Consider the following 27,535-nt stretch of genomic DNA (forward strand, 5'->3'; position numbering starts at 1 on the left):
GGGCAATTAAATGTCACATGAAAAAATTAATTGCTTAGGGACAAAAGGTGATTCGCTCAGCCCAAGCGTCCCCATAACCCGGCCCGACATCGCTATGGAGGGGTTCAAACACGGTACCTCAGCGGCCCATTAGGTGGGAGGAACTTACACTGGTAACCAGCACACAAGGAGCCACCACAGTGGTGAAACTCCCACACTGCGGCTGCCAGCATTCGATCCTGTCTGCTTAGGGACAATCTACCACCCAGGAACCAACTGAGTTAAGCCCGTGCGGGCAAAAAAAAAAATTAACCAATCCTGTCTGCTTAGGGACAATCTACCACCCAGGAACCAACTGAGTTAATTGCTTAATTGGGGAGAAAGGTCTAAACCTCATAAAGAAATAGGAGATGAATAAACCAATCATGGGATACCAGAACATCTTAGCCACTTCCTTATCTTTTTTATTTAATTTATTCCGCTTACTAATACTAGAATTTATGAACTATATTCATTACTTCGTATGTATATTATGATTGAAAGATTCTAATTCTAATAATCTTTTTCTAAATTGTATTCCGAACCATACAGATAAAGTTATGAATTGTTCTTTTAGGGTTGACCTAATATTTTTATAAGTATTAGTCTATCATGCTATATGTTTGAATTTTCGATATAAATTTAAACGTCCTATATATGTAATTCACATATATTATTCAACGCGAAAACATGTTCGTCCATTGCACGTAAAATGAAATTAGTTAATTAACCCATTTACTGCACCTTTTAAATTTGATCAGTTGGTATTTATTTAGTGTTGACAAATACTACTTAGTTTCGGGAAATAAAATAAAATTTCTTTGAATACCTTTTTCTATTATACTCCTATAGAATATATATTTTTTATTTAATAGCTAGTATTAGTAATTTTTAATAAATGTTCAAATAGCTTCTTAATAATAATGGAAATCCATATGCAGACACATATTCCACCATTCATCCACATTTAATCTTTCAAAACACAACCCTGCACGTTAAAATAATGCTAAGATTTTTATTAGAAAAATACACATATAATTGGAAACTGAAAATACAAATGATTAGAATAATAAAATGACACTGCTACTTGCTGTGATTCAGATTGTCACTCATGATAAAACGTAGTTAAATTAAACAGACATTTTTGGGTATTATATATAAATACACACAGGTCGATTCCCCAACCAAGTGGCCGACTTTTGATTTTTTATTTGTTCATTAATAAGTATGATTAATTAATTACAATTAGGAGATGTATATGCATGAACTAATTCATTTAGTAACAACTTGCATTTCCCAGTAACCAATAAAACGGTCCATATGATTATAACTGACTTTTAAAATACTAGAGTCATTCTGAATAATTATGACAAGCACCCATCTAATTATGTTGTAATGTTACGTACACAAATCACAACTGGTTTCAATTTTATATTTAAATGAATTTTTGAAGTCGAAACAGTTAGATCATAATATTTATTCACACTTAAAAACTTTAAAATGTCCTCAGTTTAATCTTATTTTTTCGTATTAATTTTATAAATAAAATATGAATTAAATGAGTTAATAAAACGTGGATCCATTTAGCGTTTAATAAAAATAAACCGAGGCTTGTTTGGATGGGGCGTCAATAAAACTTCACCTCAAATGGCGGGGTTTAAAAAACCTCTGTTAATCCCTCCTCCTCTCTCTCTCTCTCCACACAACCAGAAAAGCCGGAGCATTGTGAAACTGGGATTAAAGTAAAGAGTGGATAAACCTCCGGCAATAACTAAACCATGCACACAGTTACATAAATAAATAAGAGAAAACCCAATCAACCATTTTTCTGTGTATCACCTTAAAACCGATGATCATCACATGGCTTCTTCTTGGTTTCCTTTTCCACACACGCATTTAATGTATATAATCATGCTTTGTTTCTAGTTTTTCTTTTTTCCCCTTTTCTTTTGTTTATTTGCTTCAGCACATGCACTCCCCTCTCTCTCTCTCTGCATTTTCTATGCGCGTAAAATTTTGGCTTATATTAATCATTTTCCGCCCTCTGACTGAGCAAAGATTCTTTCAGATCTACAGTGAAAAGTTTCAAGGCTGCGATTGCGAACCGACTTAGCATCTTGTTATTAATCTTCAAGCTCAGAAAGTAGCCGTCAGGTATTCTTCAATTAGTCAATTCTTCATCAAGGTCAGCTCTATTCAATTTTTATCGTAATTTTGATTGCAATTGCATGTTCTTCACCATTATCGTCGACTTCAGTCAATGGGGTTTTGTTTGATAAAATACAGTGGTTTTAATGGAATTGAATTGCTATAACTTTTGATAGTGTGCAATTCTGTTAAGGATCGAATTCATTAATGCCTGCTTTTTCTCCGCTTAATTGCGATGAACAACCACCAAAATCAAACAAAAATATTTTGCCTTCGTGTTTGTGTGTTTTCCAGGAGCTTATAGCTCAAACTTTTGTTCGGTGCAATTCAATATTGCAAATTTCTTTGTCAAGTTTTATTTCAAACGTATTGAATTAGTTGTTCATTAGTGGAGTAGAATATACTGCAACTTTAGCTCTTTACACCTCTTAAACTGCTTGTTTAATACCATGCCTCTCTATGTTCCCTTTTCAGTTTATAGTTGTAATTGATTCTAAATTGCAGAATCATTAACACAGACTTCACTCTGATCCATCACAAAACTACGATAACAGTAACTCAGGCACTGATGCATTTGCCTAGCTTGGTTTGGAAATTTTGCAATCTTGAGTTGTAGAAGAAATCATGGGTTGTGCGATTGAGACCATTGAGTCAGAGGAGATGGACATTGTCCTCTCTTCTATGTGGCCGGAGGACATGAATGAAGCCGGGAGGCAGTTCAATGTTGAGAGGCCAGGAATGGATAAAGACATGCTGGAGGAGGTCACCATCAAGAGGGAGCCTGACATAGTTGATTTCAAGCGCCTCATTGAGCTAGCCAACTTCACTGACAAGGGGAACTGGCAGCTGGCTAACTTGGTGAGGAATTGGGAATACAAGCAGGAGAACGCTGTGCGCCTCCTTAGGGAGGAGCTTGATACCCTCAGCAAGCAGCAGCGAGAAGTTGAGCTCAAGAAGTTAGAGATATTGGAGGAACATCGCTTTGAAAGAGACGGATATGGTGGCAACAAGCGTCCCATCTCCATTCTTGATGAGAATCTCAAGTACTTGTATCAAGATGCTCCGAGGAGGAAGCGTGATTCTGTCTTCCAAGATGAGAAAATAAGCGTAGATGCTGAATATGACAGTGTGGTTTACTGGAAGCAACAGGCCATGAATCTGGAGAAACTCCTAGAGGCTAGTCTTAGACGAGAGCAAGTGTTGATAGGGAAGTTGCAGGAGAGTATTGAGAATTTGGAAAAGCAGTCTACCCCTGTGGAGGAACTGTCACAGGTTTTAAATAGAGCAGATAATTTCTTGCATTTCGTCTTGCAGAATGCTCCAGTTGTCATAGGCCATCAGGTATACTGTTGTTCGATTCTTCTGCATCTATATGGGATTTATATCATCATTGTGCTTAGCTTATGCAAATTCTCAATATTCCCGAAAGTGCTTGTCATGCTGCTTGAAAACCAATGTACTAAAACAATGGAGAGATGGAAAGAAGGGGCAGAATACTAGTCCTTGAAGTGATTTCTAAGATAGTTCATTAAATTTGTCAGATTATCTTTATCCTCATATTTGCTACTCCTATTTGTCTTCTTTGCTTGCTTCCTCATTGGTAAGCACCAGTAACATCTAATTTTACATTAGCTACTGACCAAGTGCTCCACAATTTTCAGGATAAAGAACTACGCTACCGGTTCATCTTTAACCATTTCCCAAGTTTGCGCGAGGAGGTAAATTGGCAATATCTTACAGTCACTTGAACTGACTACTTTAACTATAAGAAGTGTATAACTTCGAGTTCATCTTTTGCTCTGGAATGATTCCTCAGAGTTACTAATTTTACAGGATATCATAGGAAAAACAGATGTTGAGATCTTCACCGGCTCTGGTGTAAAGGAATCTCAAAACTTCAAACAAGAAGTCCTGGAGAAAGGATTACCTGCAAAGAGAGAAATCACATTTGAAACAGAGCTATTTGGATCAAAAACCTTCTTAATCTACGTTGAACCTGTTTTCAGCAAGGCTGGAGAGACAATCGGTGTAAATTATATGGGAATGGAAGTGACTGATCAGGTCAGTTCCATTCTTAACCCTTTTCCTTCACTTAACTTGTTTAGTTATCTATAATCACAAAACATTTTGTTCTGCTAATTTATGTTCCTTGATGTATTGCAGGTGCGGAAAAGAGAAAAGATGGCAAAGATTAGAGAAGAGATGGCTGTACAAAAAGCTAAGGAGACAGAGCTCACCAAGACGATCCATATCACAGGTTATCTAGATTCTACCATAATGTTGTAATGTCAAGAACGGGCCATAGATAAAGTGGTAGCTAATTTTCTCTTGATGACATTCTCACAGAGGAATCAATGCGTGCGAAAGAAATGCTGGCTACCATGTCTCACGAGATAAGATCTCCTCTATCCGGAGTCGTAAGCATGGCTGAGATTCTTTCCAACACTAAGCTCGACAAAGAGCAGCGACAGCAGGTGAACGTGATGATATCTTCGGGCGATTTGGTTCTCCGAATAATCAATGATATCCTTGATCTTTCTAAGGTTGAGTCAGGTGGGAATTTTACATATTTTGTCATCAAGTTCATCTTTAGTGTTCGCTCATCTAATTAAGATATGGAACTGAATTTATAAATCCTCCCACTCATATCTTTCAGGAGTTATGAAACTGGAAGCTGCAAAGTTTAGACCAAGAGAGGTAGTAAAACATGTGCTGCAGATGGCAGCTGCATCACTACAGAAATTACTAACCTTAGAAGGAAATATAGCTGATGATGTTCCTGTGGAGGTAAATGAGTTGATATCATGTTAGGGTCCTAAATATATTCAAGAGCGAGCAGCTTAATTTGTAGATTGGATTGTATTAATATAAACTGCCTTATTTTTCAGGTGATCGGAGATGTTCTAAGGATTCGCCAGATTCTAACAAACTTAGTCAGGTGCGTACAGGACTTTCTCATATAACATCGGTTTATGCTATAACAGTTTTGATGCTTGAATCTTATATTTAGAATAAGTTTTTCAAGAATAAGATTTAGCAGTATCTAAAGCTTTGTCTTCTCACCTTTTATGGACTTATTGACTAGGAGACCTCATGTTACATATTCTCTCGAGAACCAGTTAATGCAAAAGGATGATTCAGTTTTGAGTTTATGCATGCTATATTTGCTGATTTATTTATAAAGATATCCATGCCTCAATGTTTAACAGCAATGCCATCAAGTTTACGCACAAGGGAAAGGTTGGGATAAAGCTTTATGTAGTGCCAGAGCCGTGCAATTTAAGCAAACAAAAGTCTTGGAAAGCTTTTGCAGATCAGTCCACTGATTCACCAAACACAAGAAAGGACTCATCTATGAGTCAAAGCACAGGTGACCAGAGAGGCAGTCATGGATGCTGCAAGGGAGAAGGCATTGATGATAACAATGAACTTAAAAACAAGCTGAACGATCAAGAGAGAGACGGGACTCCAATGGAAGAAGACGAAGCCAGCCATTCTAATACTCAAGAATCAGTAGTGTGGATTCGCTGTGATGTTTATGACACGGGGATTGGAATACCAGGTATCTGCTCAAATTCATTGTTTTTTTTGCTTTCAATTTCAAACCTCTTTTGTTGGAAACTGAATACGATAATCGCCTTCATTGATCTATATGTGACAGAACACGCGATTCCCACTCTGTTCAAGAAATACACGCAAGCAGGTGCAGATACTGCTAGAAAGTATGGTGGGACAGGATTAGGACTTGCAATCTGTAAACAACTGGTAAATTATCATCCCTTGGAAATATGGTTCAAGCATCTCCTTCTTGAGAAGTTGATCTTCAACCGACAGAATAACTAGATTAACATGCCTCCTAGATGGATCTAATTTTCAATTTCATTCATCTACTTTTCTGCTACTTCTACTTGGTTCATTTCAAAATTTTGGGATTCATATGCAGTCAAAAGTGGCGACCTCTGCGTTTTTACACATTTTTGTTTTATGAACAGGTTGAGCTCATGGGTGGTCAACTTACTGTATCAAGCATAGAAAACAAAGGGTCTACTTTCACGTTTATACTACCCTATAAAGTTTCATCGATCTCTGAAAGTTCAGACGATCCTGATGAGCTGTCGGATATGGATAGCCAAGATGTCTCAGATGATGAAGATTTACATGCAGGAGTGTTTCAGTTTCAACCGCGCACTTTGGGTTTACTTTCTTCTCAAAGTTCCGGAAGGATCCAAAAGCTCTTACCAATCACCTATGGCTTTGATCCCTCACATAGTTTCAATGGTTTGTTGGAGGATTCTTCATCACCCTCTAGTAGCATCACATATAAAGAGATCAGTTCAGAGGAAGATGCGCATTCAGCTGCCATGGATACATCATCCAAGGTTGAAGTTTCACCGAGCCAGAGCTTGAGTTCGACTAACTTAGATTCAGCTGAAAATAATGAACAGACACACTGCTCGAGTGAAATTTCCGAGCCTAGTGTTTCCCAAGAAAGATGTCGAACTCAGGCTCGAACAGACAGAAGTTCTGAGTGCGCTTCCAGAAAGGGAAATGAAGCTCCAAAAGCTGAGGTGAAACCAAAGATTCTTCTCGTGGAAGATAACAAGATCAATGTGATTGTCACCAAGTCAATGATGAAGCAGTTGGGCCACGACATAGATGTTGTTAATAATGGAGCAGAAGCTGTGCGTGCGGTTCAATGCAACGATTACGATTTCATTCTAATGGTATGCTTTAAATTAATTAATAAGTCTAAAATGTTGATAAGAAATGGCTAAGAATCAATAAGATACCAACTTGATGTTTGGTCCTTCTGCATTTGATCTATTATTGTTGATAACACATTGGGAAATATTGGCAGGATGTATGCATGCCGGTGATGGATGGACTTCAAGCTACAAGATTGATACGATCCTTTGAGGAAACAGGCAGTTGGGACGATGCAGTGAAGGCAGGAGTCGAGTTGCAGTTGGCACCTCAACATTCTTCACCAAATTTGCTTCCACGGAAAAGGACACCGATCATTGCAGTAAGCACTTGATGTTATTAAGTCCTTTTCTTCATATAAAAACAAGCGGCGTCACCTGAGATATTATTTAATGCTGCTCTAATGTATTGATTTTTGTACAGATGACAGCAAATGCATTATCAGAGAGTGCTGATGATTGTTATGCTAATGGTATGGATTCCTTCGTATCAAAGCCAGTGAATTTCCAGAACTTAAAACAATGTTTGAAGCAATATGTGCCACAGTAGTAATAGTAGTAGTTGTAAATGGTAAGCGTCTTGTATAGAAAGGAAATGAGTTAGGGAAGTTTTGACATCAATGTATAGCATCTCCGTTTCATTCTATAGATCACCATGCTTTTCCTAGTATGAATATGATACAGCATGAAGTGAATCCAGAATCTTGATCAATATTCTGGATTCGAATTCATTACCACAATCCTATAATATTGATGCATGAACATGATAGCATGAATAGGACTAAAGATGCAGCTTTCAAGCCCCATAACTGTTGGAATTTATTGTCTCTATTATCTGTAATATCTGTGCTAGGGTAGTTATTACTTATTTGCTGCAGGAATTAAATTGTTTTAAAAAAATTCACATTATATTGAGGGGTACATTTTCTAGAAAAAGTTGAAAGTTTGGGATTTATGAATAGAAATCAAAAGTTGGAGACATTTTTAGAAAATTTTTGAAAGTTTTTAGAGAAAAGGAAAGTCAATAGATTTTTGTCATAAAATATCAGTGTCGGTGCAAGATGATGCAAATGGACGTGTTAAGTAAAATGGGAGTATTAAATAAAGATGGATATGTATATATTAAAATAAATGTTATACTAGGAGTACTATTTTTAATGACCAAGACCTTGAATTAATTAGAATTGAGACCATATCACGAATATTTCAAACTAAGTTTCATCGTTTTCAAATCGAATCTCTTGTTTCTTTTTCGTCTTATTATTTCCATTTTCTAACTACAGTTTACTACTAACATTGAAGTCTTCATATTATCGAATTTCAAACAAATTGTCCTCTTAAATATGTTGGATGCATGTAACTTTTGCAATACGTTATGAAAGTCAATGCCCTGGTTTTAATTTGTACTGCACCATATTTTATTGCTTATCCATTATTATTAGTTACGTCGTTTTTACGTGTCAGCAAATTTAAAATTAGAAGATACCGAGTATTCATTCAAACAATTCAATATAGTATTATATTTTAGTAAGTATAATTCAGTATATATTCTAATGTAATTGAGTAATTGACTATTGATTATTTACTTGAACTTTCTAGCGTACTTGTTAAAAACTTCCAACTATCTTGAAAGTTCTGAAATGAAATTTAAACCTTAAAATAGCATCAACTTAGCTTTGGCCTTGTAATGCAAGCAACCACCAATGAAAATAACAAAATACTACTTGTCTTTTATACCATACCAAATATTAATATGTTATACTACACCCAAATCCAACAATCCAAACAAGCCCTTAGAAAAGTGAGATCCTTAATAATAGCAGTGGAAAAAAAGATAGTCACGAGTAATAAGTAAGTATCTACATTCTACAATATGTGTCATCTCCTTTGAGATAAGTAAAGCTCAAAATCTCGTCCTTGGACGGGGCTCGGGAAACCCGAGCTCGGGCTCGGCGGCCCATAGGTTCGAGGAGAGGCCATCGACACAAGTAAAGGACTCTGTCCACCACAATCACCTCCACATGATCCATCTTTCTTAAAAGTATGGCTATTCTTATCTTTTTCGACAAACTTGTGCTTCAATTCCACTATTCTTTGCCACATCGTGGCATTAGGATCACATTCACCCCAATTCTCACACACAAATTTGCCCACATAAAAAATCAACATCGCCATTCCCACCACCCCTACGATCAAGAACAGCCCCCAGAAGCTCCCAAGCCCTAGATTCGTAGGCGACGCCAGCTCATTCGAATCCAAACAATTCTTCACACCTCCCAGCCACTTCCTCTCCATCTCCGCCATCTTCCGCCCCTCTGTCACGTTCAAAATTGCGCGCGAAACGTCCTTTACCATAGGCGAACCGATCGGGAACACCTGAACAAACCGACATTTAATATGGCAATAGCTAGAAACAAAACTGACACACGGGCAGTTTGGTGGGAAAGATAAATAAACAAAACATGATAAGAACACACGGTCATATATACTTTAAGATAGATGAGTTATCTACCCTACCAAACAGTCCTTAGATTTTGATAAAAAAACATACGATGCCGAAACCGTTGGCCTTGTTTATGGGTCCGATCATGGTGTATTTGGAGCAGTATTTGCCTAGGAAGAGCTTTATGTAGGGGACTTCATGGAACGCAGCAGCGATGCGACCGCTGGAGAGAAGCTCGTCGAGCTTCTCTGGCGAGTCGTACTCCACGAGACGGGACTAGTCGAAGTTCATCTTCTTGAGGAATCCTAACACGAATGATCCCTGCATGTATCCCACGTTTTCGCTGTTCCTGATCAGAAAATTCACGTCGGTCACCGTCGGCTGCAGCTTCTGAATGGTGAGCATCGATGCCAGACTCGCGGTGTAGCTCTGTGTCAGGATCAGGACCACCAGAAACCATATGACCAACACCATTCTTGACAGGTTGCTCACAACACTCTGCTCTATCAGAATACACGAGTTTCAATGTAAAATTGGTAAAGTAAAAAAGAGATAAATAAAAAGGTGATTTAAATATTGCTAGTGAAAACATGGACGAAACTTACTATAAATAGATATAGATTAATTTTGATGGACGGATCAAACTGTAAAAATAAGACTATTTCCATAGACAGATGTACTACTACTAACTATCATCACGTGAAGGGAAAAGAGATAGAAGGCTTACTATGAGCAAACACCATGGTTGAGAAGGAGAACCAGAAGATCATGCCAACTTGGTACCAGACCGGCCCCCTAAAGTCCTCGTTGATCCGGTGTTCGAGGATCCAGATCAAGAATCCGATGAAGACGAACGAGCAGAAGCTCGTCACCCACAGCTCCCAAGTCAGGGGCTTCAAGAAAATCCATGCATTCTTCCTCTTGTCATCTCTCATTGGCACGATCATCGCCACACCCGATTCTGTGTAGGGCAGAGTGAAGTCTACGTACTGCGACCTGTTCACCACAATCGTCACGTCTCCAGCAACGATATCATAGTTCTGCACATTCATCATATTAGGGGCAGTTTGGTAGGGTAGATAACTCATCTATCTTGGAGTTACATGACCAAAAAAAGAAGGCGAAGATGCTTACTCCGAGGAATACTTGATAGGTCAGGCTGTTGTAATCTCCGGCCGTGGTGTGGTTGGGATATGCAAATGGGATGTATTCGTAGCTCACACCATAAGGCAATGCTGCCATCACTGCTTCAAACACATCAATGCAATACCCTTCCACTCTTGTAGAATTGTCAGCACTCCATGTAACACTCACAAACTCAGTGAATCCAGCTTTCACAGGCACTCCAACTCTCAACTTCTTTTTATTGGTTGGGATCACCCAACCTCTAGGCCAAGACGTCGTGTCGCCCGGCCAGATGATCGAACCAAGTCTCGATTTGGGAGTTGAATCTGCATCCATGTTCGCGCTTTTAGCATTGAGTTCTTTGACAATCTTACTCTTTTTAGTCCAATATCCAATGCCCCGAACTCCATGGCCTACGAAGTTGACAATCTCGAGAGGAGGAACCTCACGCTCCCATCGACCAGCCTGAAGCTCCGCGAGCCCTGTGAATGTTGTGTTCGACAAGGCCTTGATGAGGCTCGGCCCACCACCCGACACTCCAAATCCTTCGAGATCTGTTGAGTTCGTCGATTTTTGTATATAGTTAACATCTTTAAGCTCTGCCTTCTCTGCTGCTATAGCTAATGCAATGGCTGCATCATAAGCCCACAGCCCAAAAATGCTTAACTTATCACCAACAAGAACTTGTTTACTAAACCGAGTTTCGAAGCTCTTAACCTCTTCACTCCTCGGGACATAATGCCTCACTCCAACAACTCCCAGCATGGACTCCAGCACAGATCTATCCAGGTACTCGAGCTCGTTGGTGACCCCATTCGTGACGATCCAGGCGCAATCCTGGCTCATCAGGCCGACCCTGTGCGCTATAAGGAAGAGACGAGACGCGAGGGGGGTCATCATGTGGACCACAAACACTCTGGTCTGCATCGTCATGAGCTTGTAGAGCTCGGCCTCGATCTGGTCGTCGGTGGCGATAGGCGGGATGACGCTCCTGTAAGGTATCTGGGCGTTGGCGCGGCCCAGGGCGTCGCTGAGGTAAGGCATGATGCCTTCTCCGAAGTCGTTCTCCTCGTAGATGGGGATGACTTCTCGCCACCCGAAGGCCTCTACGAAGTCGCCTATGGCGTGTACTTGTGAGGCGTCGCTGAGGGTGGCGCGGACGAAGTAGGGGCTTCGGGTGGAGGAGAGGGAAGGGCTTGTGGCGGAGAAGGAGATGATGGGGACGTGAGATTTGTCTCCTAGAGAGATGAGGAAGCTTGCTTGTGTTGAGAAGGTTGGGCCTAGTATGGCTTGCACTTGCACATTCTTGAGTATAGGGATGGCAATGGGTGGAAACCCATCGGGTTTACCCTCTTCAAACCCTGATCCTTTAGAAAAAATTTCCACCCGTTGGATAACCCATCAACTGTCACGGGTGGAGTTTTTCACCCAGATCCAAACCCACCGGGTAAAATATACCCGTCGGGTACCCATACCCTCTAACCATCTTAAATTGTCTTACCACAGCCATCATATGTGTACTCATCAATCCCGACAGAATCTGCTACAAGTTGTCGACTTGGGGATAGCTGCACTACATCTTCAGTTTGTTTATACAAAGGAGCAGAAAGCACTATGTTGTTCTTCTTAGAAATTGGATCATTCTTGGGATCCATCATTTCATCCCTGCCCGTAATGGTGCCCAATGCTGGCACGAAAAACTCAACAACGGCCAGAAGAAAATCTGGAACAACAAGAACACGAGGCTGCTGCACACGAACTGGAGGAGGCGGTGGAGTAGCCGCAGCAGGTGGCGGTGGGGAAGTAGTAGCCGCAGCAGGTGGCTGTAGAGCAGCAGGATTGGATCTTGGCGGGTCTCCACGGGTGACGGGTTCGGGTCGCGGGTAATGGGCATCCGTTGGGTGAGACTTTTCACCCATTAGTAGACCCGGCCCACCCGATGGGTGAGACTTTTCACCCATTAGTAGACCCATGGATACAAGTTTTCACCCAAATCCTCCTCCTAATAGGAGAAAAATCCGTCGGGTCGCGGGTAATGGGCATCCATTGCCATCCCTACTTGAGTAGGTCTAGGCCTGCATTTTTTCAAGATTTTGATAGATAAGACTGATGTATGTGATTGTGCGATTATGAAATAATCATGCGAACCAAATGTTTGATTAAGTTGGATTTTTTTAATGGGGAAGAGAGCATGACCGGCGGCCGGGGCGCCAATGATGTCGGCTTTTGGGTGGAATAGAAGTCGGAAAGCGCCATGGATAGGCAGTTGAAGGCCATCTCTCCTCCGTGGCTATCCATGTCAAGAATTACACCTACTTTTATGGGGATGGTCTGGGAAGCTGCCATTTTTGGGCTCAAAATTATGTTTGATATTAAGAAGTAATGGAAAATGGACAAGATGGGAATATTATGGCTTCTTTTCTCCATCTATGTATATCAAGAATTGAGATATCTGGGATATTGATAATCAGATGTATGTGTAAATGTTGTGGGAATATATAATATAGGATGAATTTGAGAAGTTGGAGTTGTGTGGGACCCACATGTGAGCTATTTTGCTTGAAGAAGGTTGAAACTATAATTGGAGTTTACTAATGTGAAGTCAAGGGATTATTTGCACTTATGGTATTCATAGTTGTTATGTTTCTTTAATAATAATATCTGAGTCAGTTTGATGCTATCAAGACAAGTACTTCACTATTTTATATGAAATAATAATAAGAGCTTCGATTTTTTTTATAATATGCTTTGGAGTATGGAATGATTAAGTGTAATATGGCTTTACTTAGAGTAAACATTGTTATGTACAAATGGAAATTACTTGGAAATTCCAATAGGAAATTCTTCTCAAAAGTCAAAATTATGTTTTAATCTATTAGTTAGAATTGTGTAAAAATTTGACCTCCCTACTTGCATCCGAGGCTAAAAGTCTCAGGTTTGGGTCCTCTATGACTAAATTTATATTCATTTAACTATAAAAAAAAAGCATCCGAGGCTAAAAGTCTCAGGTTTGGGTCTTCTGTGACTAAATTTATATTCATTTAACTATAAAAAAAAAGAAAGAGAAAAAAAAGAAGAATACTACGCTACATTCTGATTTCGTTTTCCTGTTTGCAAATACAGTCATCGAAGTACAATTTAGGCTAATATTCTTTGATTTCTACCAAATCTGTAAATTTTTAACTGAATATTTTAATTTTACTAAGCCATTATCCGACTTAACACTGATGAGCTAGGTAGCCAACGGTAATTTTCTAAGGAAGAATGAAAAATATGCGCGAGAAAAGGTTTGTGTTTCCATTTATGTGCCGATTAGGTTAGGCGGAGTGGTCGTTGATATGACAATCCATAACCTGTTTGATAAAATGCCGAGACGAATGCTAAAAGAAATTCTGAAAATTAACTTTGTTACTACTCAATTCTCGATTCTGTTATTTGTGATTCTCTCTCTCCAAGAATCTCGTTGCGAATGTGAGGGATGGAGAGTGGTTTGTGACAAAAGTAAATTTTTCATCCTTGCAAAATTTCATTATAATAGGACTCAGCCTTCTTCAAAAATAGATGAGGAGCCGCCGTGAAGAGAGCAATTTCAATAACTGTTCAAGTAGCTAGTGGAAAGATATGAAGTTAAAAGTGGAAGTTGTGATTGAAAATATGCTGGTAAGTTTTGCTCTGCAATCTTTGTTAAGACACAATTTTCATATTGGCATTCCATATTTTAAAATGCAGAAACAAAGACTAAGAAATTCGGAATTTTAACTTTGTTAAGACACAATTTTCGATTTTGTTATTTGTGATCCTCTCTCTCGGCTCATCTATGTGCGTCACAATGTAAGGGGCTTGCATAGAGAGTGTTGTGTGGCATAAATATAAGTAAAAATTTTATCCTTGCAAATTTTATTTTTTTCTAGGACTCCGCCGTGAAGAGAATAGATGTTGCAGAAGATAGCGGAAAGATATGTAGTTAAAAAGTGGAAGCTGTTGTTACAGAAATGCGGGTAAGTTTTGTTCTACAACATTGTCAATGTGTGCATCTATGCTAGCATATGCTTCTGTGAATACATATGTGACATGTTTGTTTCCAGAATTGCAAATTTATTGCCTTTATCCGCGCCCTTGGTGTTTAGAATAAATCCCATTTATATGAGCCAACTGTCTTAGTGAGTTTCCTGAGCCACGGTTGACGCTGATTGCTGGTCTTGGTCTTGTTCTATAGCATTAGACTCTTCTCCTTCATGCCTTATCGTGAAGCATCCTGCTTGCGCTTCAGGACTTGAAGACATACGACTTGGTGGGCCGTTGTTGCCTGGTGAGTTATGCGAGAAGGTTGATGGGCTTGGATGGAAATACTCGTTGGAAGGTTCCATCACTATTCTCGCACAATCACATCCGCAACCATTGTGATTCACTCTTCGTTCGTACTTCTTGAAAGTGTGAGAAGTGATGTCTTTGCTGTTGAACCTCTGGAGTAACTCCAGCGATTTGCTAGCTAGCGTTGTTGTCTCTGCGTCAGAACCTCGATTCACAACATGCCAATTCTCATAGAGAAAACTAGTCACATAGATAATCAAGGCTATAACTCCAGCTATTCCTACAATCATGAAGAGCCCCCAAAAGCTTTCTATCCCAAGACTGTTTGATGAGGAAAACTCACTAGAATCTGCACATGTGGTATCGTTTTTGAACCATCTATTCTCAATCTCCATCATCTTCTTTCCCTCAGTAACATTTAATATAGCTCTTGAAATATCAGGCACTAGAGGAGATCCTATAGGAAAGGCCTGCACACGCATTACATTAAAAATAAGCATGTGTAAGTATATGGATATACATCAAAAGATAAGGGTATTTGATACGTACAAAGCCAAAACCATCTGTCTTGTACGTTGGGCCAACCATGATGTATTTTGAGCAGTATTTGGCGATGAAAAGGTTGACATATGGTATCTCATCAAAAGCAGCAGATATACCACCTTTTGCACTACCTTTCCTGAAAAGTTCATGCATTTCCTCGGGGGAGTCATATGCCAAAAGTCTGGATTTGTCAAAGTTCAATCCTTTCAAAAGTTCAAAAACAAATGTCCCATTATGGTAGCCCACAGTTTCTTTGTTTCTTATAAGCTCATTGACATCTGTGATGGTGGGTTTCAGCTCTTGGACTGTCAACATGGAAGCAAGACTAGCTGTGTAGCTCTGCGTTAGTATCAGAACCACCAAGAACCATATGATCAGCAGAAACCTAGACAAGTTACTTACCACTCTCTCCCCTACAAAATTAAACCAATATAAATTACTTGTTAGAATAGTGTAATCTATGTGTAATGCTAGAAAATATTTAACTTACTGTTAGCGAACACCATTGTTGAAAAGGAAAACCAAAATATCGTGCCTACTTGATGCCAAAGAGGGCCCCTGAATTCTTCATTGATCCGATGTTCTAGAATCCAAATAAGGAAGCCCATGAAAACGAACGAGCAAAAGCTTGTCAACCAAAGTTTCCATGTCAGTGGCTTTAGAAATACCCATGCTTTTTTGCTTTTGTCATTTTTAATGGGTACAACCATTGAAACACCAGATTCTGTATAAGGCAGGGTGAAATCGACGTACTGTGACCTATTAGCTATGATAGTTACATCTCCAACTGCAGCATCAAATTCCTGCCCATGGAATAGAAAGGTTAAGTATCTAAATTAATGACATACTAAATGTAGTGATGTGTGGTTTTTGAATCGTTAATGGAAAGATACTTACTCCTTGGTATACTGCATAAACAAACTCATCATAACTGCCGGCTCTCTTGTGGTCAGACGTAGCAAAAGGAACATACTCATACTCCACGCCATATGGTAGTGCTTCGATCACCATATCAAAAACTTCCTTGCAGTAACCTTCCACTTTTGTAGAATTGTCGGAGTTCCAAGTGATACGCATGAACTCAAAGAAACGAAGTTTTACAGGAACTCCAATTCTTAACTTCTTCCCATTGGTCGGAGTGACCCAACCCTTGGGTGGATTTTTTCTATCGCCTGGCCACATAATGAATCCGATGTTGGACTTGGAAGTGGAGTATGTTTCATTGGTTGATTTTGCAAAGTTGAGTTCTCTAACAATTCCATTACCTTTTGTCCAATATCCTACAACTCGGGCTCCTGCACCAATCACATTGATTATCCGGTAAGGAGGTGATTCCAGTTGTCCTTCAACTAGTTTAAACTCTCCAGCAAGGCCTCTGAAAGTGATATTTGACAACATTTGAATGAGTTCAGTTCCAATGCTTGAGACTCCAAAGCCTTCAAGATCTGTTGGTGCTGTGGAATCACTTCCCTTCTTCAGAAATGTAGCATTTCTTATTCTAGCCTTTTCTACTGCCATTGCTAGTGCAACTGCAGAGTCATAAGCCCAGAGTCCGAAGATGTTCAAATTCATATCATGATTTGTTGGGTTTTGCAGCTGAATCTCTTTCTTGTATTTGAATGTGAATTTGTCCAGCTCTTCCGATTTTGGAATATGAGGTTTTACACCAATCACTCCTTGCATATCTTCTTCTATAACTGAGCGATCCATTGAAGTTAACTCGTTTGTCATGCCATCAGTTATTATCCACACATAGTCTTCACTCATCATTCCCAGTAGTTTAGCTTTGCTGAACAGGCGAGAACCAAGAGTGGTCCTCATGTGGACAATGAAAACTCTAGTTTGGTTTCTCATCAGCTTGTAAAGCTCTGCAACAATCTGATCATCCGTTGCGAATGATGGTATGACACTCCTGTAAGGTATGCGCACATTTACTTTTTCCAAACTATCTGCTAAAAATGGCATAATCCCATGTCCAAACTCATTATCTACATAGATTGGCACAGCCTCTCTCCATCCATAGGCTTTGACTATTGCTGCTATGGCCTTTACTTGGGAAGAGTCACCTAAGGCAGCACGAACGAAATATGGACTTTGGATTGACAATAGAGACGGGCTTGAGGCTGAAAATGTTATGATCGGTACTTTAGATTTGTTCCCAAGATGTATCATAAAAGGTGCCTGCATCGAGGACAACGGACCTATAATCGCTTGCACTTGGACATTCTTCAGTAAATCTAGAGCTGCATATAATGTAATTGCAAGGAAAAGTATGTCATATTCTGTTCTTCTTTAGAACTTAATTAGCCATTCATTGGCAAATTTTAAGCAGTTTATAGAAGAAACCTGTTTATTGATGATGACATTTTGATCTTTATTTTATTCTTTAAGCAAGTATTATGGCGATTAAGCTGAAATTTTTAGTTCTTAGTAGAACATTAACCATCAGTTACTGTTGCTTGTGAATAATCTTTCAACCATTCAAGGAATGCAAATAAATTGCTATTTCATTTTACTATTAAAAAGTTGGAAGGCATATTGCTCCTGAATGATTAATGATGCAAGTTCCACTTAGACAGGGATGCAGCTAAGAAAAAAAAAAGAACTTATCATACATGTCTGATTATCACAGCTATATATGTTCAGCAAACATGTGTCAATTAACATGACAAGAGTAATAGAGTTTGCTTTTTTTTTCCTCTTCTGTGGTTGCAGAGTGCTGGAGGCCAGAGGGACTGGCCAAAACAGCAAAAAGGAACAAAACAGACACAGTAAGTAAACTTTCCCATGTTTAATTAGGCCTTACTGATTGTATACTCACTAAACCTGCGAGTTTAATAATTAGGTTGATTTAGTAGTATTAGTACCTGCTGCAGCTGCTCCAACAACATCTTTCTCGGAGTCTCTCTTGGTAAGGACCAGCCTGGTCTGGTAGTGGCCATGTTTGGTGTAGAAATCCGAGAGTGCCATAGTGATGCAGTTCAACCCCATTTGTCCGACATAATTGTCCATGTCCACCACCACTCCAACTCTTACAGGGAAAGGTGTGCTCTGCGCCATGCCACTGTTCAACAAAAGAAGCAAAACAACCAGAGGGGGAATGGCTATCATATTCATGGGAGCCTCCAACTTCATCTTGTGCAGTTATTTGAGCTCTCAAAATTTGGATGTTGATTATTATTTTAGGTATAGTTACCAGCTTATATCTTTGTCAACCGTTTAATTACTTGCAGTTGATGCCATATTCTGTCTCATTGCAAATCTGGGGAGGTAGTTGCGTGGTAATTTCACTATATTAAGTTCAAGTATGAAAATAATATTGTAGATATTGACATTGATATCGATTTATGTAAGAGGAAATGAGATGAAATCTAACACTTGTATTAGATTTTTGAACGAATATTGAATATTGACTATTGACTATTGAATATTGACTTGAAAAGTCTAGTTTTGTTTCGTAATAAATCGACAAAAATGGATTTTGTGAATATAATAATTCCAGCAACATGTTAGCATATAAATCAGCTTTTAGCGTGACTTCTACAAACTCAAGTCTTAAATAAATGGATGCTTCTAAACCTAGTCTTCTAAAAGGCAAAAATCATTTATTGAGAAGTTGTGGATATGATTCTACTAGCTACCACAAATATTAGTAAGGCCACCCGCAACGCGTCACGCGGGTGGCCCGGAACCCGTCACGCAAGGACGGGACGTTAGCGCGACGTGTTACGGCGCCCCGTCTCGTCCCCAGCCCGTCACCATCCCATCACGAAACCCGTTCCGCAGGGACGTAACGCGGGACAACTCGCCACGCGCCGCGGCGACGTGGCTCGCTCCCAGGCCATCCGTGACGCCCACTCGCCGGCCCGCTAGTGGGCGTCGTCACGCTGAAGCAATAATTAATTTTTTTTAAAAAAACGAATTAAATAAAAAAAATTTAAAAAAGTGAAACAGTAATGTTACTGTTTAAAAGAGCCGTTTTCAATTTATTATTTATTTATTTTTTACTCTATAAATACTCCTAATTCATCCCCATTTCACACCTATTCTTCTAAATTCATCTCCATTTCCTCTCCAATTTTCATCTAACATCTAATCACAAAATGTCTGGCGACGGAAACTCCGACGGTGGCGGCTCCGTCGCATGGGATCTCAACGCGTTCGGCGACTGGGGGAGCATGTACAACACATTGGGTGGTTCCGGTTCGTCGACACCGGGCACCCAGGGTTCGGGCACGCCGGGGGGTACCAACCACCCAATTTTGATATTAAGGCATACGCCCGTCCCTCCGCCCCGCGATATTCGCAGGGATTATCCCAGATTCGGGAGGATTATCCGGTTCAACCCACTCCGGAAGAAGGCTGAGGCAGGGGAGGCTCCAGGGCGGAGGCGGAGGAGGAGGAGGATGATCTAGGCCGGCATCCGTACGGCCCCAAAGAAACGCTGGCGGTGTACAATGCCTGGATCAGCGTCTCGTACGATCCCATCGTCGGGATTCAACAACCCCGAAAGTGTTTCTGGGAAAAGGTCACCGAGGCCTACCACGAGATTAAGCCGAAAAAGACCCGCCGCCGCACATATAAGATGCTCCGCGCTCACTTTGACCGTGAGAGGTCAAACGATTCTGCGGCATCTACAAGAATGAAGCGGCTCAGTACCAAAACGGAGCCACGGGAGCCGACATTCTGAGGTCGGCTTTGCGGGTCTATTACGAAGACACCAGCAAACAATTCAAATATGCCAATATTTGGGAGGTCTTCAGGGACGAGGAAAGGTGGGCCGGCGGTGTGCGGTCCAGCTCGGGCTCGACCTCGAAGCGCACGAAGCACACAACGAGTGGCCAATACTCGTCTGGTGAGGGCGGTTCGGGCATCGGGCCACAAGAGTTTGCCTCGCAGGAGGAGGAGACCCCGGTAGATGATGTCGGGGGGTCCTCCCGTGGGCGCCGTCGGCCGCAAGGGAGAAATGCGGCGAAGGCGGCTAGAGGGAGGAGGGGCCGAGCCGAATCAAGCCAGGCGGGCTCGGGGGGGGGGGCCTCGAACTCCCTTATGTCCATGTACATGACCGCCACAATGGCGGACACTTCCCGCTGTACGCACACTCAATACGAAGCCTGGCTTAACGGAGTCATGTTTATGGCGGCACAACTTGGTATCCCGCCTCCAAGTGGCCTCAGGGCACCTCCACCGCCTTCGGGGGATGATTCGCCGGCGGAGTAGTTTTTTGTATTTTGTATAAAATTGTATTTTAAATTATGTCATTTTTATTTTTTTAGGATTTTAATTATGTCTTTTTTATTTTTTTAAATTTTAAATTGTATTTTTATTTTATGTTGTAATGTTATTTTATTTTTAATGAAGTGTGTTTTTTATTAATTGAATTTGGTGGAAAAAAATAAAAAAAATGAAATTGAATGAATAGTAATTTAAGGGACGGATGATTGGTTCCGTCCCTTAGTTAAGGGATTGAGTAAAAAAGTACAATGGGGCCCGTAAATAGTGTTTTAAGGGATAGTATAGTGACGGTATAGTGACAGTATTATGGATGACTTAATAAATGTTAATACTAAGGAGTACTATACGTGGAAATATGAGCGAACTCATTTTTTATTTTTTTAACAAAAATATCAATTTTGTCTTTTCTTCTCTCACTCAATTGTCTGCAGTTCAGCATTATGATATGATGATTCATTCAAGGAACATGTAGCGTTTACCTTGACCGTATATCAAGCCTTGAAGTTTAATCTAATATAATGAAGTAGTGTTCTTGAAAGGGGCATGATCTGTTGCTAACTTTTCCTAAGTTGCTAATTTTCTAATTCATCAATGCAATGTATTAAAAATGTCAATAAAAATTTAAGTTGATATTTTAATACATTATGTTGACATTGGTCTTTAAATGTCAACATAGTTTATTAAAATGTCAACACAAAAATGTGTTGACATTTTAATGTAATCGCATTGATATTTTTAATGCACTACATTGATGAGTTAACAAATTAGCAATTTAAGAAAAAGTTAATATTTTAATTCACCATTTTTGAAACGTGAAATGTTAAGAAGATGAAATTAAAAAAAATATAAAAAGTCAAAAAGTGATCAGTTAATGAGGTGGGGTTATGAAAGGAGTAGTTTTAAATGGATTTTGCCGCCTCTAGTAGAATCTATTGACATTGTGATGAGGAAAATAAATAAAAAATGCAGGAGAGAATAAAGTTGATATGTAAGAAAGAATAAAATACGTAAGTGATAATATAATATAGTACTAGTATAATTAAAAAATAGTAATAAGATGTGAAAAATAGAGCAAGAGATAGTATTAAAATTGTTAACTTTTTGTTATAACTGGAAATTACCTATTGTATTGAGGATCTTATATATTTTATTTAGATAAATTAAAATTTACTACTAGTAAAATGAGAATGAAGCCACTTCAAATTCAGTAACGCTATTAATTAAATAAATCCCAATAATTAATTCCCATATTCATAACATGAAAAGTGACTAGCCTATGCTGACGATTGTTAGATTTACCAATCAAATCTAAACTTCGATAGTTTCAACTTTCAAAGGAAGAATGAAAAAAAAAAAGTTTCAAAGGAAGAATGAGAAATCTGCGCGAGAAAAAGGTTGGTAAATGCTCTATTTCCATATACTGTGTTGATTAGGTTAGGTCTGATCGTGGAACTGGTGAATTCCCATAACATGTTTGTTAAAATGCCTAATCGAATACTAAAAGAAATTCGGAATATTAACTTTGTTACGACACAATTCTCGATTTTGTTATTTGTGATCATCTCTCTCCGTTCATCTAGGTGCGTAACAATGTGAGGGGCTTGCAGAGAGAATAACTGTTGCAGAAGATGGCGGAAATTTAAGCTTTAAAGTGGAAGCTGTGATTGAAAATATGCTGGTAAGTTTTGCTCTACAACATTGCTAATGTTTGTATCTATGCTTGCAAATGATATTGTGAATACATATGTGACATGTTTGTTTTCCGAAATTCCAAGTTCTTGACTTTATCCGCCCCCTTGGTGCTTAGAGTAAATTCCATTAATAAAAGCTCCTGCCGATTTCTGGTTTTGGTCTTGTTCTATCACGAGAAGCATCCTGATGCACTCGAACTGTCAGATGTGTGCTTCAGGACTTGAGGAAATAGGACTTGGTGGGCCGTTGTTGCCTGGTGAGTTCTGCGAGAAGGTTGATGGGCTTGGATGGAAATACTCGTCCGAAGGTTCCATCACTGTTCTCGCACAACCACATTCGCTACCATCACTTTTCGTTCATACTTCTTGAAAGTGTGACAAGTGAGGTCTTTGCTGTTGAACCTCTGGAGTAACTCTAATGATTTGCTTTTTAGTGTCGTCTCTGAACCAGAGCCACGACGCACAACATGCCAATTCTTGCAGAGAAAACTAGTCACATAGATTATCAGGGCTATAACTCCTGCTATTCCTACAATCATGAAGAGCCCCCAGAAGCTTTCTATCCCAAGACTGTTCGATGAGGAAAAATCACTAGAATCTGCACATTTTGTGTCGTTTTCAAACCATTTCTTCTCAATCTCCATCATCTTCCTTCCTTCAGTAACATTTAATATAGCTCTTGAAATATCAGGTACTAGTGGAGATCCTATAGGAAAGGCCTGCACACGTATTACATTAACAAAAATAAGCATTTGTAATATATGGATATACCTTAAAAGACAAGGGGATGTGATTTGTACAAAGCCAAAACCATCTGTCTTGTATGTTGGGCCAACCATGATGTATTTTGAGCAGTATGTAGCGAGAATAAGCTTGACGTATGGTATCTCATCAAAAGCAGCAGATATACCACCATTTTCTCTACCTTTCCTGAAAAGTTCATGCATTTCCTTGGGGGAGTTATATGCAAAAAGTCTGGATTTGTCAAAGTTCAACCCTTTTAGAAGATAAAAAACAAATGAGCCATTTTGGTAGCCCACATTTTCTTTGTTTCTTATAAGCTCATTGACATCTGTGATGGTGGGTTTCAGCTCTTGGACTGTCGTAAGACTAGCTGTGTAGCTCTGCGTTAGTATCAGAACCACCAAGAACCATATGATCAGCAGAAACCTTGACAAGTGACTTATCACTCTCTCCCCTACAAAATTAAACCAATATAAATTACTTGTTAGAATAGTGTAATCTATGTGTAATACTAGAAAATATTTAACTTACTGTTAGCGAACACCATTGTTGAAAAGGCAAACCAAAATATCGTGCCTACTTGATGCCAAAGAGGGCCCCTGAATTCTTCATTGATCCGATGTTCTAGAATCCAAATAAGGAAGCCCATGAAAATGAACGAGCAAAAGCTTGTCAACCAAAGTTTCCATGTCAGTGGCTTTAGAAATACCCATGCTTTTTTGCTTTTGTCATTTTTAATGGGTACAACCATTGAAACACCAGATTCTGTATAAGGCAGGGTGAAATCGACATACTGTGACCTACTTGCTATGATAGTTACATCTCCAACTGCAGCATCAAATTCCTGCCCATGGAATAGAAAGGTTAAGTGCCTAAACAAATAACATAATGGTGTTTTTTGAATTGTTAGTGGGAAGATACTTACTCCTTGGTGCACTGCATTAACAAGCTCAGCATAGTTGCTGGTCATGTTTTGGTCAGATGTACCAAAAGGAACATACTCATACTGCACCCCATATGGTAGTGCTTCAATCACCATATCAAAAACATCCTTGCTGTAACCTTCCACTTTTGTAGAATCATCGGAGTTCCAAATGATATGCATGAACTCAGAGAAACCAAGCTTTACAGGTATTCCAATTCTTAACTTCTTCCCATTGGTCGGAATGACCCAACCCTTGGGTGGATATATTCTATCGCCTGGCCACATAATGAATCCGATGTGGGACTTGGAAGTGGAGTATGTTTTTGTAGTAGATTTTGCAAAGTTGAGTTCTCTAACAATTCCATTATCTTTTGTCCAATATCCTACAACGCGGGATCCTTCACCAATCACATTGATTATCTGGTAAGGAGGTGATTCGAGTTGTCCTTCAACTAGTTTAAAGTCTCCAGCAAGTCCTTTGAAAGTGACATTTGACAATGCCTGAATCAGTTCAGTTCCAACGGCTGAGATTCCAAGCCTTCAAGATCTGTTGGTGTTGTGGAATCACCCCTTCTTCAGAAACGTAGCATTTCTTATTCCTGCCTTTTCTACTGCCATTGCTAGTGCAACTGCAGAGTTGTAAGCCCAGAGTCCAAAGATATTCAAGTCCAGATCTTGATTTGTTGGGTCTTGCTGCTGAACCCCTTTCTTGTATTTGACTTTGAATTTATACAGCTCTTCTGATTTTGGAATATGAGGTTTTACACCTATCACTCCTTGCATATCTTCTTCTATAACTGAACGATCCATTGAAGTTAACTCGTTTGTCATGCCATCAGTTATTATCCACACATAGTCTTCACTCATCATTTCCAGTAGTTTAGCTTTGCTGAACAGGCGAGAACCAAGAGTGGTCCTCATGTGGACAATGAAAACTCTGGTTTGGTTAGTCATCAGCTTGTAAAGCTCCACAACAATCTGATCATCTGTTGCGAATGGTGAAATGAGACTCCTGTAAGGTATGTGCACATTTATCTGTTCCAAATTATCTGCTAAAAATGGCATAATCCCATGTCCAAACTCATTATCCACACAGATAGGCACAACCTCTCTCCATCCATAGGCTTGGACTATTGCAGCTATGGCCGTTACTTGGGAAGAATCACTTAAGGCAGCACGAACAAAGTATGGACTTTGGATTGACAAGAGAGACGGGCTTGAGGCTGAAAATGTTATGATCGGTACTTGAGATTTGTTCCCAAGATGTATCATAAAAGGTGCCTGTATCGAGGACAACGGACCTATGATCGCTTGCACTTGCACATTCTTCAGTAAATCTAGAGCTGCATTACATAATTAAATTTCAGTATAAATTATGTCAGATTACTAATTTCCAGATTACATTACGGATGAAGATAAGAAAAGGACTCAGATTTTGTTTTTGAACAAAATCGTGCCATTTTTTGAAGGGCAATTGAAGATCAAAAGCTCAAATCCACCTAAGGTCCGAATGGTAGAATTTATGTCTCTTAGCATGTTTTTCTTTTCAAATTTAAATATATAGTAACTTTTTTATCATTATTAAGTGAAGATAATATTAGTTGCAAGAATATGAAAAACCAAGAGGTTCCGATTGAAAATGAAATGTATTCATTATTATTTTAGCCATTAAAAGCTAAAGGGGGGTTCCAATTGAACATGAATATAAAACGCATACTCCTACATTACTCCTTATTTTGGGAATTAAAGCTAAAACTTTTAATCCACACCATCTTGGCTCTATATAAATAAATGGATGCAGTATTGAAATGGAGAGTACCCAAGAACAAGCAACTCTTAAGAATTCCAGTTACAAATGGTAATGAGCAGACACAAATAAGAATTCCAGTTACTATATGCTCTAATAAGCATATCGATATACATATATGAAGCCACACAAAAGCAACTCTTAAGAAAGTCCAAACAAATAGTACAAATTTGTGTATTTTTACTACCACATTTTGTGTATAAAAATTATTATATTTTAATCTATTTTTATTAATTTTCTCAATCAAATTTTTAACTCTTGAAAAATATAGATTATCATTTTATTTCATGTCGTTGTCTATTAATTATTTTAGTTGATTTTTATGGATATGTTGCTAGACTGTTATAGATTTGAATACTATTCAAATACTAGTAAATACCCTCATTCGTCCCCCAATTTTTTACATCAATCCAAACTATCTCTCAAACTATTTTTTTCTCAATTCAAGTATATCTAGAGGAAGGGGATGACATGGGCCAAACCAAACGACCCCTGATTCTTCCACATATTTGGAATGTTGCACGTCGCTAAAACGGCTGACACTTCATGTATGTCGCCGTCAGAATGAGCAACACATCAACAAACGATTTCACTCCTCATGTCTCGTTTGAAGCCGCCGCCGCCGGAAGAGTAATTTTTTATTTTTTTAACTATGTTTTGAAATTATGCAATTTTTAATGTGATTTTTAATTTTTAGGATTTAAAATATGTAAGTTTTAATTTTTTAAATTTGTAATGTCATTTTCGGGTTTTATAATGAATGAAATGTTATAATAATTGTAGTTTTTAAATTGAATGACAAAATAGTGGAACCCATGAATAGTAAAGAGTATTCTCTTAGGGAAGAGCACGGTTGGGAGTCATGTGTCAGCTAAGAGCACGGAATAAAAAATACATAAAAGTGGGACCAGGCACTGTGCTCTTAGCTAAGAGCACGATTGTGAATGCTCTAATATGCATCTTGTGGGGGTGAGGGATAGGTGAGTCGAGCCTAGGGGACGTGATCAACCGACCTAGGTGTTCTCCATTGCACGATCGGTGATTAACCGCGTGTGGAGTGTAAAAAGACATGATCCCGAAAGCAATGAATTAAGAAGAATGAGAATAAATTTATGTTTATTTCTCAATGATGAAAATACTAAACACTAAAACTTATCTTGCTAATCAAGACAGATAATTAAATAAAAGCTTATCAAATAAATAAAGATAACTAAAAGATATGCTAAATAGGAAAAGATATGCCATGTTGATTATTGAGGAGATATGGCCGAAGGTATTTGGTGATGAATTAGGCAACGGTGAGATCCCTATCAGTTTAATTAGTATTAAATAACCTCTAAAATTCACAACAATATTAGTACCTGCTGCAGCTGCTCCAACGACATCTTTCTTGGAGTCTCTCTTGGTAAGGACCAGCCTGGTCTGGTAGTGGCCATGTTTGGTGTAGAAATCCGAGAGTGCCATAGTGATGCAGTTCAACCCCATTTTCCCGACATAATCGTCCATGTCAACCACCACTCCAACTCTTACAGGGAAAGCTGTGCTCTGCACCGTGGCGCTGTTCAGCAAGAGAAGCAAAACAACAAGAGGAAAAATGGCTACCATGGGAGCCTCCAACTTCATCTTGTGCAGTTATTTGATCTCTCAAATTTTGGATGATGATTATTTTGAGTATAGTTACCAGATTATAATTAACCGTGTGATTAAGAAAAAAAGTATAATCAATATTAAGGAATATAAAAAGTGTATATGATGACATAACATATTAGTTCATAAGTTTTAAAAAAACTTTTTTATACATTATTAAGGTTGGAATCACAAATACAATCAACCTCGTTGATA

General features: G+C 39.0%; 2 protein-coding genes, 1 long non-coding RNA gene and 2 pseudogenes across 5 annotated transcripts; 2 read left to right on the forward strand and 3 right to left on the reverse strand.

Annotated features, from left to right (window-relative positions):
- The first annotated feature begins 1,700 nt into the window (after positions 1-1,700).
- Positions 1,701-7,539, forward strand: LOC121783300 (histidine kinase 5-like). The gene is made up of 14 exons (XM_042181331.1): positions 1,701-1,919; positions 2,087-2,203; positions 2,671-3,507; positions 3,828-3,884; positions 4,000-4,227; positions 4,330-4,423; positions 4,513-4,719; positions 4,823-4,953; positions 5,055-5,104; positions 5,376-5,728; positions 5,828-5,931; positions 6,159-6,890; positions 7,025-7,192; positions 7,294-7,539. The coding sequence occupies exons 3-14, from the start codon at positions 2,791-2,793 to the stop codon at positions 7,417-7,419; spliced, it is 2,967 nt and encodes a 988-aa protein (XP_042037265.1). The 5' UTR covers positions 1,701-1,919; positions 2,087-2,203; positions 2,671-2,790; the 3' UTR covers positions 7,420-7,539.
- A 1,208-nt stretch (positions 7,540-8,747) lies between these two features.
- On the reverse strand, positions 8,748-12,410 carry LOC121784405 (annotated as a pseudogene).
- Positions 12,411-13,758: 1,348 nt separating this feature from the next.
- Positions 13,759-18,277, forward strand: LOC121783587. The gene is made up of 4 exons (XR_006046601.1): positions 13,759-14,097; positions 14,349-14,435; positions 18,007-18,062; positions 18,137-18,277. It is a non-coding gene; the product is annotated as an uncharacterized LOC121783587 (long non-coding RNA).
- LOC121783586 (glutamate receptor 2.7-like) lies at positions 14,399-18,658 on the reverse strand. 3 transcript variants are annotated; one of them, XM_042181703.1, is made up of 6 exons: positions 18,159-18,658; positions 16,557-17,534; positions 16,189-16,463; positions 15,782-16,094; positions 15,298-15,704; positions 14,399-15,218 (listed from the first exon to the last, which is right to left on the reverse strand). In XM_042181703.1, the coding sequence occupies exons 1-6, from the start codon at positions 18,424-18,426 to the stop codon at positions 14,595-14,597; spliced, it is 2,865 nt and encodes a 954-aa protein (XP_042037637.1). In that variant the 5' UTR covers positions 18,427-18,658; the 3' UTR covers positions 14,399-14,594. The 3 variants fall into 3 exon arrangements, with proteins under 3 accessions (XP_042037637.1, XP_042037636.1, XP_042037638.1); XM_042181702.1 differs by having other exon boundaries at positions 16,189-17,534; XM_042181704.1 differs by having other exon boundaries at positions 16,189-17,472; positions 18,159-18,289.
- A 3,452-nt stretch (positions 18,659-22,110) lies between these two features.
- LOC121784406 lies at positions 22,111-27,298 on the reverse strand (annotated as a pseudogene).
- Between the last annotated feature and the right edge of the window lie 237 nt (positions 27,299-27,535).

The sequence above is a fragment of the Salvia splendens genome, chromosome 21 (genome assembly GCF_004379255.2).
Source record: "Salvia splendens isolate huo1 chromosome 21, SspV2, whole genome shotgun sequence".
Lineage (NCBI taxonomy): Eukaryota > Viridiplantae > Streptophyta > Magnoliopsida > Lamiales > Lamiaceae > Salvia > Salvia splendens.